This window comes from Delphinus delphis, chromosome 9, assembly GCF_949987515.2.
Source record: "Delphinus delphis chromosome 9, mDelDel1.2, whole genome shotgun sequence".
Taxonomy (NCBI): Eukaryota; Metazoa; Chordata; class Mammalia; order Artiodactyla; family Delphinidae; genus Delphinus; species Delphinus delphis.
Window position 1 is genome coordinate 27,845,402 of NC_082691.1, and position 14,411 is coordinate 27,859,812.

At 36.5% G+C, this 14,411-nt stretch overlaps 1 protein-coding gene across 1 annotated transcript in view; it reads right to left on the minus strand.

The window, feature by feature from the left end:
* The window catches only part of PCLO (piccolo presynaptic cytomatrix protein), a 363,526-nt gene extending 357,592 nt beyond the window's left edge, over positions 1-5,934 (minus strand). The window contains exon 1 of the mRNA XM_060020341.1: positions 5,684-5,934. Coding sequence (XP_059876324.1) covers positions 5,684-5,934 — 251 coding nt within the window. The remainder of the gene's footprint in view (positions 1-5,683) is intronic.
* Between the last annotated feature and the right edge of the window lie 8,477 nt (positions 5,935-14,411).

The window sequence follows — 14,411 nt, forward strand, 5'->3', positions numbered from 1 at the left end:
AGTAATCATAAAATTTTTAATGTCTTTGTTACTTTCTTTACATGGATACAGATTTTCAACACGGAAGTGAAGAGGAAGGGGAAAAAACCCCATACTTGCTACTGTAAGTAATGAACTATTAAGATATCTAGTTAGAAAGTATTTATAATAAAAATAATTTATATTTACTTAATAGAATCTAGCCATACTTCAAACCTATTTAAACATATTAACTCAACAGATCAATGCAAAGCCATGTTCCAGTACTTTTATGCTCACAGGATGTATCCTTTTTAACCAAAAGTTATAGTCAAGGAATGCTAGCCTCCCAAATACCAGCACACTAAGAAGTGAAAATATTCATTTTTAAATGAGATTGCTGCAACTGTTTTTTGTTTTGTTTTTTACTTAATAGTAGAATTTACAGTAGCTACATAAGACATACAACATGACATCACAGGACCTGGTAAAGGAGGTTTTTCAGGAACTCTGAAAAAGCTGATCATCTATTCAAGTGTTGACAGAATATCTGTCAAAAAAGGTAACATCTATCAAATATTGTCCTTATTAAACTTTATAGAGTAAGAATTCCTACTTTAATTAGAAAATTCTGAGAAACAATTCTTTCTTGTGGAAGAACAGTGTTATATCATTCAATTATTTTTCTTAATCTGAGATCTCTCTATGTAACAATATGATGCTTAAAGCATCTTGAGACATACATAGCCTGATGTACAAATAGCAACAATCTGGTTGTGACCCCACTTTTGAAAAGTACTGTTACCTTCCTCAAAGGAAGAAAAAACATAATGATCTCTTTACTTAATGTTTTCTACAACACTTACTATTACCATTGTTAATTAGTCACTATTATTGACAATGACTTAAAAATGCAACAAGTAATTAATTTGCAAGATTTCTTTTAACTCATAGACAAATACACAAGATGGATATTTTTAAAATAGTTTTGGAAACATCAATTTTAAATGACTATGGCTCAATAATTAAAATACTTGTTTCTCATATACACTTTTACCAAGTACGTTAAATTTTAAACAAGCTATTTTTTACTGATAAAATTGCAACTAATAAGAACATGCTGCACTAGAATTATGGGATAAATCAAATTATAAGTACTTTGTTTGATTTATGTAACATTAATTTTGGAAAAGATTTCTTTTTAATTAAAAGAAAAAGAGATAAACAGAGTGATTCAGTAGCACTTAAAATATGAGATGATCACAATAAAGTTCTATAGGTTTTAATTTGTTTGAATAAAATTTACCTGCTAACGGACCAGCCTATAACTTTTTCATTTCAGGTCATCTGGTACTTATTATGAATTAAGTTTTTAAACTACCCTTAATGATACAGAAATTTGAGTATAGATCAAGATGTAAGGCATAGTAGGAAGAAACACAGAAGTATTACTTCTAAATAGCAAAGTGTCAGAAAGAAAATAATCTATAAATGGCAATGTATGCCACAAAATGATTTTCTAATAAAAGGTGAATAAATACAATTCTTAGTTCTGGCCATTTCCTCCAGGAAAAAAGGTTACAAAAACTTTAGATACTACCATGTCCCTGAAGCCTGTACTTAAATAAGGAACTAAAATTATTATCCTAATTGATTCCAACAGTTCTAAGAGATCTTTCAAAACACACTGCTACATATTTCCATTGGGGAAAATAATTTTGAATGTTTCCTTATAGGCCCCATTATGTGCTCCCTTCCGTATGAAGGCAAAAGAACCATAGTAAACAACCCCAAATAGATTATTTTCAAAAAGTTCCACTGTTTAGATAATCACATTATTCTAGAAATGTTCCATATTCAATTAATAAAGTTTACCATTCCCTTGAGGGGCAGATGCTTAGGAACTATCCTATAAGCGTTTAGGCATTTTATTAAAGAAATCTATATTTAAACGAATACCCAAAAAATCTATTCTTAACTGTGCTCTCTTGAAAATACTATTAAACTTAATCACTGTTTTTGTGATATTTCACTTAATCCAACATACGTACAAAACAAATAAATTTTGTGAATACCAAATATTTGTGACAACAATAAATACCAAAAGTTAAAGGAAGCTACTTGCATTAGAAATTATAACTGCATGTACTTCCTATGAATATTAAGTTCTATTATATTATAGAATCCCCCTGTGAGAAAATACCCATACAGCTATAAAGACTACAATTTAAACTTAGTTTTAGTTGCTATAATTATGTAAATAAACGTCAAACATGGAGATCTGGGAGGGAAAAATAGAAAGACAATCATTAAGAGAAGATACAGGCTTAATACAGGCTTAATACCAAACAAAAATATAAAGATGTCTTAGCTATGTCTTTTGATGAATTTGATGAATTTCTGATTGGTATGAATTTCTGATTGGTATGACAGTTGTGTTAAAAAGAAGAATGACCAAAATGCAATCTGTGTCTTCTGTACTAGACTATGAATTCCTAGGGAGAGATATGTTTCACTCATCTTTTCATCACTAGAACCAAACCTGGTAACTAGTAGATGAGTATTAATGTTTGATGAATGAATAACAGTGAGTGAACAAATGAATGAACATATCAGGCTTTTGTTTCCCTCTAGATTAACGTCTCTTGAATTCTTTTCACTTTAAATTCTTCTACAGGTCTTGTGAGATATAAATGGAAACATTCCATATTCATTTTGGCTTGCTGCTCTAGGAAGAAAAACAATTGTGGAGGTGTCTACCCAGCAGCGGAGGCCTAAAAGAATGCTAAAGAAAATAACTGACTCAGTCAGAATTGTTACTAAATATTCTACTCATCAGAGGTGTTTTTCAGTAAAGCTCTTCTCATATGACACATCTGTAGGTGTAAACAGAATGAGTAGAAGACATAATAAAATTGCATTTCCCTGGATCGACAATGAATCGAAAATCCAGAAGCATTTCATTTGTAAGCTCTAACTTCTAGCTTCTAATTACTCAAGTCTTATACAACTTCCCTTTTCATTTTACTATTGTCATCCTCAGATTAGAATTTTTCTTTCACAGGTTAACAGAAAAAAAATGTTTCAGCAGCAAATGAGATAAACATGTATTCAAGACCAAGAATATAAAAGCAGTTGGAATACTAAAATATTTTTAAATGTAACACAACAGGCAATGACACTTGACAGCGTTAAGTCATAAAATTTTATAATAGAAATATAAGCATCTTTAGGAATGTCCGTTCATTGTATATTGCAGAGGATACCAAGACTTAAACAGGCTAAGAAATTAATTCAAGGTTATAAAACTAGTTAGTCACAGAAATCTGGTATCCTAACTCCTGGTGGGCAGGAAGGGGAGGCAGGATTTCCAGTACATTGCACTGACTTCTCCATATGTAAAAGAGTATAGGTACATCAAAATAACTCACGACAGTGAATAACTCAATATACAACTTGTCTGCAGCCATCACTGCCAGTGCCATTCACTGCTGATACTGATATCACTACTCTTTATATGTATAGCGTTCCTTCAAATTAAAATCCAAGCAAAAATATTCCTGTCAAATTTTAATTAATCCTTACTATGGCTCTACAAGATGAGTAAGGTAAGTATTACTGCCTTATTTAGAAGCAAGGAAACTCAGGCACATATGGCTGAGAGTCAGTTAAAATTAATAAGGTCTCTGGGCTCTCAACCCTTATTTCTTTAAAAAAATAAATAAAAAATCAAAGCCCACCCTAATTCGCACCACATAATCTCCTAAAACTTGAAATGAGTTGGATATACTTTCTTATATATACTTAAATTAATATGTGTTTATTTGGTTATCACATATGGGGATAACTTTCCAAACTTAAAGACATTGATAGAAATCTCTCAGTAAAATATAAGCAGGTTACCAAAATCAGACACGTTTATATATTTCAATGAAGCTTTCATCAATAACTGTTTAGGCCGCAGACCACCTATTGATAAGAATTCTACCGTAACAAAAACATCAACAGAGAGCTTTAAAAGTATACTAACTGATACAAATACTGAACAAAACACCACACTTTCATAGGCTGAGATAATATTTTTTAGCCACCCTCTGAATACAAGGAAGAAATGTAGAAATCAAAGCTCACACTCTTCTTGGTATTTGTAACCAGCATGGTAAACCTGTTGCTTGTGCCTCTTAGGAAAAATTGTAGAAGAGTTGGCATACATTTCTAAAGGGTTAATAAAAGTACTGTACCTCATTATTACCCTAGAAAAATCTAGTATATGAACATTCAAAATTTTTTCTAAGTCAGGTTTTAAACAGTAGAGAAAATAGTACATATCATAAACTGTACTCTTAAGGGAATAGATAAGAAAGGCTTTATACCAGAAATAGCCCAATATATTACTAGTTTAAAAACACAGAAAAATATATTCAATATAATAAAGCTAGTCTTTACTAGTAGTGTTGGTTCCCCTTCAAGAAAATAGGGTTTTTACCTGATATAGTTTACGAATTTAAGATTTTATGTGAAACATATTGCCATTGCCACTATCCACAAAACATTTTACATTTCTACTGTATTAGTTACCTGACAAAATTATATGTATATACTTATATTATAGCTCCTAAGTGTTTTTATTTTATAAAGTACAGGATAAAAGCCTACACCTATATCCACATCTTTCATATTTCCAGTATCTCTAATGAAAATTGTTAGGTTATCATAAAGTAGGAGTGGTTTCAGGACCACGGACAGAGGAATGTCCTGTCTCTGAACATGCTACGAGGGTGCAAAGTTACAGGGTTTGTTTACAACAAATAAAGGCAGGGCAGGCACAGTGATTATACCCTCTTAGTACTCTAATTAGAAAACAACTAATTTATTGGGATGGAGGAATACAGAGACCTAAAGAGGAAAATGAATATGTTACTATTATAGATTAGCTCTTAATTGCCTGTCCAAGTTGCTATTTGTCTTTAAAAGTATGTACTGGAAACTAATTTGAAGGTAACACAAATTCACATGTTCTTCCGTAAACTGTAAAACGCTATTCCATATAAAGGAGCGGTGGTTTAAAAAATAGCATATGCTAATTCATAAATACACGTACAGCACCTGCACTGTTGTGACCAAACCATCTGTTTAATGCCACACATATTTTAGGGTTTCTCATTGAATATAAAAGGTGTATTTATTCTATACCTTCTGCCTAAACAGCACCTGTTCTCCTCTGGGGGGTAGGGTGGGAAGGAAAGACAAATCACCTCCAGGGGAATTAAAGGTATTGTTACAGAAATATTTAGACATCATTCACAGAGAGAAAGACCCCGAAATGACTGAGGAGGTTTAAACAGAAACAGGTAAACACCCAGCTCTCTCCATTTCCTAACACGTCCGTTTTGTATTAATGGAAGACTTCCAGATTAGTAAAACACTGGAGGGCGTCTCTCCACGCCACCCTAGAGAGAAAAGGTTCCAAAAGGCCAGAAATCACAACCTAAAATCACAGTTCCAAGAATGCAACCCTTGACTATCCCATCAGAAACTCTATAAGGCATCATTTTTATCCTGCCCAACAGAAAGCTTATGTTCTCTTTACCACCACCCCATTAGGGAGAATAAAATGAACGGAGGCGACATATATGTACTGCCATGCCGGCACATACGGGCTGGCACATATGTGCACGGGAAGCTGTACATATATGCCCGGACATATACATCATGCTGTGCGTGCCTGTGCATGGAAGGCGGCTCCGCAGAGGCCGGAGGAATGCTTCCCTTGGGCAGCCCCTGCGCCCTTGACATGACAGCAGCGATCTGTCTCCTCTCCTCTTCGCTCAGCTGGCTCAGATCCGCCTCCATGCCGGCCGGAGTCACGGTGTGCAAGGGGCTCCCCGCCCCGCCAGCCCCTTCTCCGGCAGCCGCTACTGCCGCCGCCAGCCCTTCGGGGAGCCCTTCCCCTTCCAAGCTCGCCTCGTTGCCCATGGCTTAGGGAAACTCGGGGCCACCGCGCTCCCTCCTTGTGCTGCCTCCCCGCCGGGAAGCCCGTGGCCGCAGGAGCAACCGGAGACGGGGGCTGCCGCCGGGCTTGCAGGCGGCGAAGTCCCTGAACACCAGGCGGAGATTAGTCCCTCTTGCAGGTGATGACCGAGGCCAGTGACTCCTCCATGTTGGACAACGCCAGGCAACCTTTGCGGAAGACAACTCCCGACGCCGCCTCAGCGCCCCAAGCCGGGGAAAAGCAGATCTGAGCGGTGCCAGCCGGGCGCCGTCTGCCCCTCCCACCGTGCCCCGCCTCCTCGCCGGCGCCCTCGCAGTGCGCATGCCCCTCTTGGAACAGGTGATGCCTGCGCCCGCACCCATTCCACTCTGCGTCGCTCTGTATCCTTCCTCACTCTCAGCACCGACTTAAAGGAGCCCAGCGAGAGCACAGCTAAAAAGCAGAACAAAACAGCCGACGTTTCTTTCAGGCATATTTCAGGATGCCTCAACCCTAGTTTTAGCGGACTACATTCAAGGAGACCGGGAAGGGGGCTTGAGGGGAGGTGTCTGTTTCCATTCCATCTTTGACTCATGGGATTTGTAGTTTTTTTTCTTTTCTTTTCTTTTCTTTTTTTTTAAGGGAGAACTTGAAAAGAGTCTAGGAATGTTTTCAGGTAACTGGAGATTAATAGAGAAGCCAGATGCCTTTGGAACAAATTTCCCCAAAAGAGATAAAACTGGCCGTTTTCATTTATAATTTTGCCAGAACAGTTATTTTATAATCTTAGATACAGTATAAGTAAAAAGGTAAGTTTTTGAATGCTTACCGCTGTGTTGTTCCCTAAAGGGACTACGCAAAAGTAAAGATGTGGAGAAATTGCGGATAGGATACTGTAGTAAGATCCAGATTGTCGAATATTAAAATGTTACAATAGTGTGAAATTTTAAAACGTGTGTTCAACCCTTTTCCGTACAACTGTGGGCCCAGAAAAATTAACTTGTGTAGAGTCACACAGCTGGCTAGCAGCAGAGGTATAACTAGTACCCACTCTTTCAGAGCCACCCACCAACATATACTCTTTTCTTGCTACTGCGCGCTTTGGAAGGGAGTGTTTTAGTTCAGCACTGGATCTGCAGCCCCAATTTTGCTACCCATTTCCTAACAAGGTGGACTTAATGTCCCAATTGTTGAAATTAAAGAAAATCAAAAGCTCACAACTGGGAACGAAAGAATAAATCAAACAGAAATGAATGAGTTGCTCAGAAAGTTTCCTAGGTTTTGTAATAATCATTATAATAGTTTGTTATTGTGCATTACACTTGTATCAAAACTAAATAATGGCACAGTTGTAACAGTTTGTACTAAATTTACTGCTTTGGAAGATGGCTAGTCGGCAGATGAACTATTATTACTGGCTGAGTTCCTAGAAAAACTTTGATTCTCTTGTAAGATGCTGAGATGTGACTTCTAAAGTCAAAACTGCAAAGAGTTATTCATTTAAATAAAGAAGAGAATGCTCACACTTCATACAAACAAATCAAGCTGAGGCAACCTGACAGTCCAGTGGCCACATATGGGGGCAAATACACTGTTGTCATACCTCCTGGAAAGGAGTTTGCTTCAAAAAAGTAGATAATTAGGTACACAATTCTGAATCATAATGCCTTCTCTGACAAAATGAGTAACTGCTTCATGGCTCAGGCTACCCTCGGAATAAGTAACACTCTAGATGAAGGTGAGGAAGGAGATGATTCACATGCTGGCTATTTTCTAATAGTATGCTCAAGTTTTGTGAGAACAAAATATACTGATGTACTCAGATTCACAAACCACAAGCTTAAAAAACTGGTAAGATAAATACCCTTTCAAACTCTAGCCTCAGAATAATATCAAAACTGAGAAAATACATTGTTAACTCTATATTCTCTGCCATTGTACATGGAAAGGAGCTTGTCAAGTAGTAAGAAATAAAAAGTGATAGTCAACATGCAAAGTAATGTTGACAGGCTTAACAAAAAGCAGTAATTTGTAAAATAGGAATGTTATAACCCATTGTGCAAATATGTGCATTTACTTTCTCCTTCCCTACTCTCTCCCAGGAGCAAACATCATCAGAAAAGACAAAAATGGAGCATGTGGTGGGAAGAGTAAATGAACTGTGAAAACAAGAGATGTGATGGTGACACTGGGAAACTTATCTGCTTGTTGACTCTTTTTTTTAAAGGATTTTGCCGTGGGGCTTCCCTGGTGGCGCAGTGGTTGAGAGTCCTCCTGCCGATGCAGGAGGACTGGGTTCGTGCCCCAGTCCAGGAGGATTCCACGTGCTGCGGAGCAGCTGAGCCCGTGAGCCATGGCCGCTGAGCCTGCGTGTCCGGAGCCTGTGCTCCGCAACGGGAGAGGCCACAACTGTGAGAGGCCCGCGTACCGCAGAAAAAAAAGGATTTTGTCTTTGGGACCTTTATAACTATTGAGTTTGAGGTAACATTTATTCTTTTAATCCTTTATTTGGGCTTAGTTGCTTGTACTGGGGAGGTGTTTCTGACTTAAAGAGAAATGCTAGAGCAGAGTCCAGGTGCATTCCTTTTGTGTGAATTCTCAGAATTCTAAGGGGATGAGGATGAGAAGTTAAAGGCTAGGATAACTTTATGGAATTTCTCTTTGTTTACTCAGAAAACTATCATAATTACTTTCATTCTGCAAATTAATTAATGGTACTAGATTCAAAATCTTTATTGCTTCCTGTTCATTATATAGTTAATAATCATTTATTTGAATTTTGATTTAACTTAACAAGCTGATAGTTCAGTTCCCATTCACTTAGCTTGATAGGTAGGTCATGAAATGAATCAATTTCTGAAAACCTCCACTCATATACTGTTATGTCTTTCTAACATTTCTCAACTCCAGAAAACCACATCTTTTTTCTTTTAATTCTTGTTTCACTTTCCCAGGTAGTTTCTATTTCGGTAGATTAGAACCAATCTAAATGTGATAGTTAACAACTAAACTAGGTCATGATTCCTTGGAATGGGGTGGCCCAGTCTACCCAAGTCCTTACAGATACCATTCAATGGGGATAAAATCAAACAGACCACCTCATATGTGATCACATGTGCAATACTTGAATAAATTAAGGACTGCAAGAATTGAAGTTAGAATAGTCATCAAATATCGAAAAATGTGTAGTCTCACTAGTTTTTAAAAACCTACAATTAAATAAACTTCATATAATTTAATGTAGCCTATTTAATTAAAATAATAGCATATGTTTATTAAACTCTAGCAGGCATAATGTGAATACTTATTTATTAAATGCCTTTTATGTCCCTATTAAGACCTTTATAATAATGCTAGTGAGTGTTTTGTAAGCTAAATTCAAAAGTAAAAACAGATTGAACCTTTCTGGAAAATAATTTCACAGTACTTATCAAGAGCCTTAGAAAGATTCATAACCTGTGATACCCTTTTGGAAACCAGTCCTGAAGAGATCATTTGAGTTACAAAAATGATTTTGTGAAAAAAAGTTCACTGCACTATTATTTACAACAGCAATAAAGTAAAACAGTCTTTACTCCTCAAAACAGAGAAGTAAAATCTGGTATAACTAGATGGTAGTATTTTATGAAGATATTTATGTAAAATAATGCTTTTAAAGAGTTCATTATAACATGGGGAAAATTTCTCAAAGTATACACGGGGTAAATTTTCATAAAGTTATATACTCAAATGTGCAAAAAAATGAAACCACTAAAATGCACAGAAAAAGTAATAGAGGAAACAAGACAATGAACAAAATCCATATATATTTAATGGCAAGACCATAGGTAACCTTCCTTTTTCTTTACGATTTTCTATATTTTCCAAAATGAATTTGTAGGTTGTAATGGTGAAACAGCACTAGTAATTATTACTAATCTTTTTTTTTTAACAGCAAAAATAACATAACCCGTTCAGCTAGGGAATCAAAATGTGAACATCTTTTCGTAACAAATGCCTCTGAAGAAGCTGAAGAAAATGATGCAGTATATATCCTAACAGTGAATTCATATGACGTGATGAGTGCTACAACTCAAACAATTCTTGTACTTTCTGTATTTAAAAGTCCATGCATTCCTAGTGTATGTGTGGATGTATATATTCATGTTTGTATAAGTATACTGAACGTGACTTTTTTTGTTGTTTTTTTTGGGGGGGGGGTTGTTTTGTTTTTTGCGGTACGCGGGCCTCTCACTGTGGAGGCCTCTCCCATTGCGGAGCACAGGCTCCGGACGCGCAGGCTCAGCAGCCATGGCCCACGGGCCCAGCCGCTCCGCGGCATGTGGGATCTTCCCGGACGGGGCACGAACCCGTGTCCCCTGCATCGGCAGGCGGACTCTCAACCACTGCGACACCAGGGAAGTCCCATGACATATTTTTATATAGACACATATGTTTTTTTAATGTTCCCTCTCTAACAGAAGGTAAGAGAGGATTATTAGTTTAGTGGAGGAGGAACCTGCAGTGACTTAAGGTCCAACCTCATTTTTGCTGTGGTTGAGCTGTTTCTCAATTGCTCCTCTCAGCCATTTTTGTGAGCTCTGCTTTTAAATGAGATTTGCAGAAAATGAGATTTGAAGAAAATTCAAGTGAGAGTACAGTTGATTATGAACTGGCTTCTCAATTTTGAGAGAAAAAAAACATGAAAAGTCTTTTAGAGAAAAGTTTGATAAATATATTTTCGAATTCTGACATCTGGAATATCAGGCAGTTTCCTTCCCTTTATACTTTTTCCCAAACTAAATCTGTAATTTAAAATAAAAGAGAAAGTTGCTTGTATTAAAATATGTTCTTATAGGTGTGGAGAAAAGGGAACCCTCCGACACTGTTCGTGGGAATGTAAATTAGTAGGACCACCATGGAGAACAGTATGGAGGTTCCTTAAAAAACTAAAATAGAAGTACCATATGATCCAACAATCCCACTCCTGGGCATATATCTGGATAAAACCATAATCCAAAAGCATATGCACCCAAATGTTCATAGTAGCACTATTTACAATAGCCAAGATATGGAAGCAACCTAAATGTCCATCGACAGAGGAATGGATAAAGAAGATGTGGTACATATACACAATGAAATATTACTCAGCCATAAAAAAGAATGAAATAATGCCATTTGCAGCAACATGGATGGACCTAGAGATGATCATACTAAGTGAAGTAAGTCAGACAAAGACAAATATCATATGATATCGTTTCTATGTGGAATCTAAAAAAAAAGGTACAAATGAACTTATTTACAAAACAGAAATAGAGTCAGAGATGTAGGAAACAAACTTACGGTTACCGGGGGAAAAGGTGGGGGGGGATAAATTGGGAGATTGGGATTGACATATATACACTACTACATATAAAATAGATAACTAATAAGGACTTACTGTATAGCACAGGGAACTCAATATTCTGTGATGACCTACATGGGAAAAAAATCTAAAAAAGAGTGGATATATGTGTATGTATAACTGATTCACTTTGCTGTGCAGCAGAAACTAACACAACATTGTAAATCAACTATACTCCAATAAAAATTAAAAAAATAAAAATAAATGCTACTGAAAAAAGTTCCTATAGACATAAAATGTGTAAAATATTAAGAATAAAATTAGCTTCTATGTCACTTTACAGTATTACTTTGTAAATTGAAAATTATTAGTAAGTCATGAGGTTATAACAGATTATTCAGCGTTATTTATTCACCCATTTTATAAAGAGGCTTTTAGAATTCAGAGCCTACTCTTTGGAAAACCTGGATGAGTGTGCATGTCTTTACCTCATGGTTTTTGGAATGGCAAGGTGTTACTTCACATCCTTGCTCTGCCATCTTACACCTACTTTGGGGTTAGTAAGTCATTGACTCTTCCAGAACTTGAGGTTCCTTTCTCTACTGTGAAAATAGAGAAGATTGTATATTACCTCTCAGGGTTCTTGTGATAATGGGATATGAGAAAAAGATGTGAATGCACTTGTAAACTGGGATGCATAGTAGGGCAGCTGTGATAGATTGTTGCCATACTGGTCCTCAATGAATCACACGTCCATGTATTCACAGCCCTTTACAGTGGGACTGCCACACTTCCCGTCAGAGATAGGGTCTGTTTCCTCACCCCTTGACTGGAAATGAACCCCTGCCTTATTTTTACCAGAAGAATGTGGTGGGAGTGGCATGTAACTTCCCAGGTTAGCCTTCCAATCTGGCCCTCTCCATACCAGGAGACCTCTGTGCTCAGAATAGCCCAGACTCCACGAAGAGAGGAGCCCAGCTGCCGCAGCCTCCAGCAATCTCATCTGTGGTCTTACGAGTCCCCTGGATCACCCTGCCAGCTACAGTCACCTCAGTGAACCAGCTGAAACCAGCAAAACTGCCCAATCAACCCAGGCATCATAAGACAAAATGATAACAGTTATTATAGTAATTATTACCTTAAGTCACTACGTTTTGGGGATTTTATTTAAAGTACTTAACTGATCATTCAGTTTTTATACATTATGATTATGTATAACCTCTCAAAGTTCCCTTTTCACTCTTTGAATTCTAGTGACTTTTTACCCATTTACTGTCCAGTTGGGACTTGAGCTATTTGTTCAAAATTTTCAAATACCACCCTTCTAAACTATCAATGGGAAAGAGCCCAATTATACCAAATACTTACATACTCGTGTTGTGAAACGCTAAAACAATAAAATATATGGGAAGATCTTTGAACTACATAATGCTGTCCAAAGATAAAGTTATACGAAAAAAGTGGAAAACTTATTCATGAGAATTTTTCTGAGGGAGACCAATTTGAGAAACTGGTGGGAGGGGAGGACACTCAAGACAGTGGCTAGATGACAGATGTGCAGACTCCTAGATGAAACGCTTGGAATCAGAGGTTCAAAAATATTTTTAGGATTTTATAAAGTTAATATGATACATAAATTTTAACCGTGCCTTTACTATATATCCAGGAAGACCTATTAATATTCACATTAACTTTTAAAGGATTCAGGATCACATCAACTAGAGGATACTTAGTTTTACTTAGCTGGATGATAGACTGGAGTTCAGACATTTTGGAAGAGAAGATAGGGCTTATGTGAATTGCTCTGCAGAATAAAGAGAGAGCAATTTGAGTTGGTTGAGCAGCATCCACTGGAAGACAAAAGTAGAGAAACGTGTACGGGAAGGAGGGGACCCGATGCCACTTATTTTGTGGAAAGGGGAAATGGAAATGTTCTCACTGTACTAGCTTCGTCTCTCACATGCAAATTACAGGAAAGTCCACATTACTAAGGCATTTGTACATGGATTCTTTGAGAGGTGAGGGGTGGCACAGAAAGAGATGCAAAGCTTTACATCCAAGCTGATAAACATTAAAACTACAGGCACTATACAATAGCTACTGTATAATTACTGTATAAAATTATTGTATAATTTTATTATATTATTATACAATAATTTATACTGTATAATACTATTTTATTGTTGTATAATTTTTTTCCAAATCCATGTGTAGTGGTAAAGAATTTCATAATTTCCTTTATATTTGTATATAGAAATACCTTGCAACTAGTGGAATATGATACCTAAATAGGGGAATCTGTTTAGTAAACATGCTAAGGTTCATTATTTTCCCAGTTATAGCTTCTAGATTAATTATAACAAAAAATAAGGAAGTTGATTAATTTTTATTACATGATTAAATTAAGGGTGTTTGTCATTATTGATTTGGATACATTTGTAAAACTTGAGTGATGTACCTCTGGTGAAACCTTGTGAAACATGACCTCTGCATATTGCTAAACTGTCTAAAACTTCTAAATAGAACACTACTATCTCTAAAAATATATATATATACACATATATATGCAGTAAGATATCACATGCATACACACGTGAAGGAGCCGAAGGTCAAAGGACATCTGACCGCTGTGTTTCCGTCATTATTATCATATATGCTAAAGTGCAAGGTTTATTATGGTTTGCAGAGAGCCCCATAATTTTCCCATGTGCTCATTCCAAACTAATGGGAGAAAACTTTGGAAAGTTTTGCTCTTGTCTGTATGCAAGCAGAAAAAGAAGACATAAATTTCAATAGGGATATGTAAAGAGTAATTGGAAAAAATTACAAATTATTCAAACAACAACGGTTCACAGCCCTGAGAGGATCTTACATAGACATTTTGAGAAAGATCAATAGCTAGGCCTCATCTCAGGCAAATTCAATCAGAATCTTGAGGAACGGGGTGGCATTCGTTTTTTTTTTTTTTTTTGCATTCGTATTTTTGAAAGCTCCCCAGATGATTGTAATATACAGCTTGAGTTGAGAACTACTGCTTTGAAAGATTAGTGGATTTTAATGTCAATTACAAGACTGAAAACAAGAAAGAGGCACTTGGGAATCAGTGTCAGTGTAGACTTTTCTTTGAAGCTGCAGCCAAAGGCATCTGCAACATAGTAG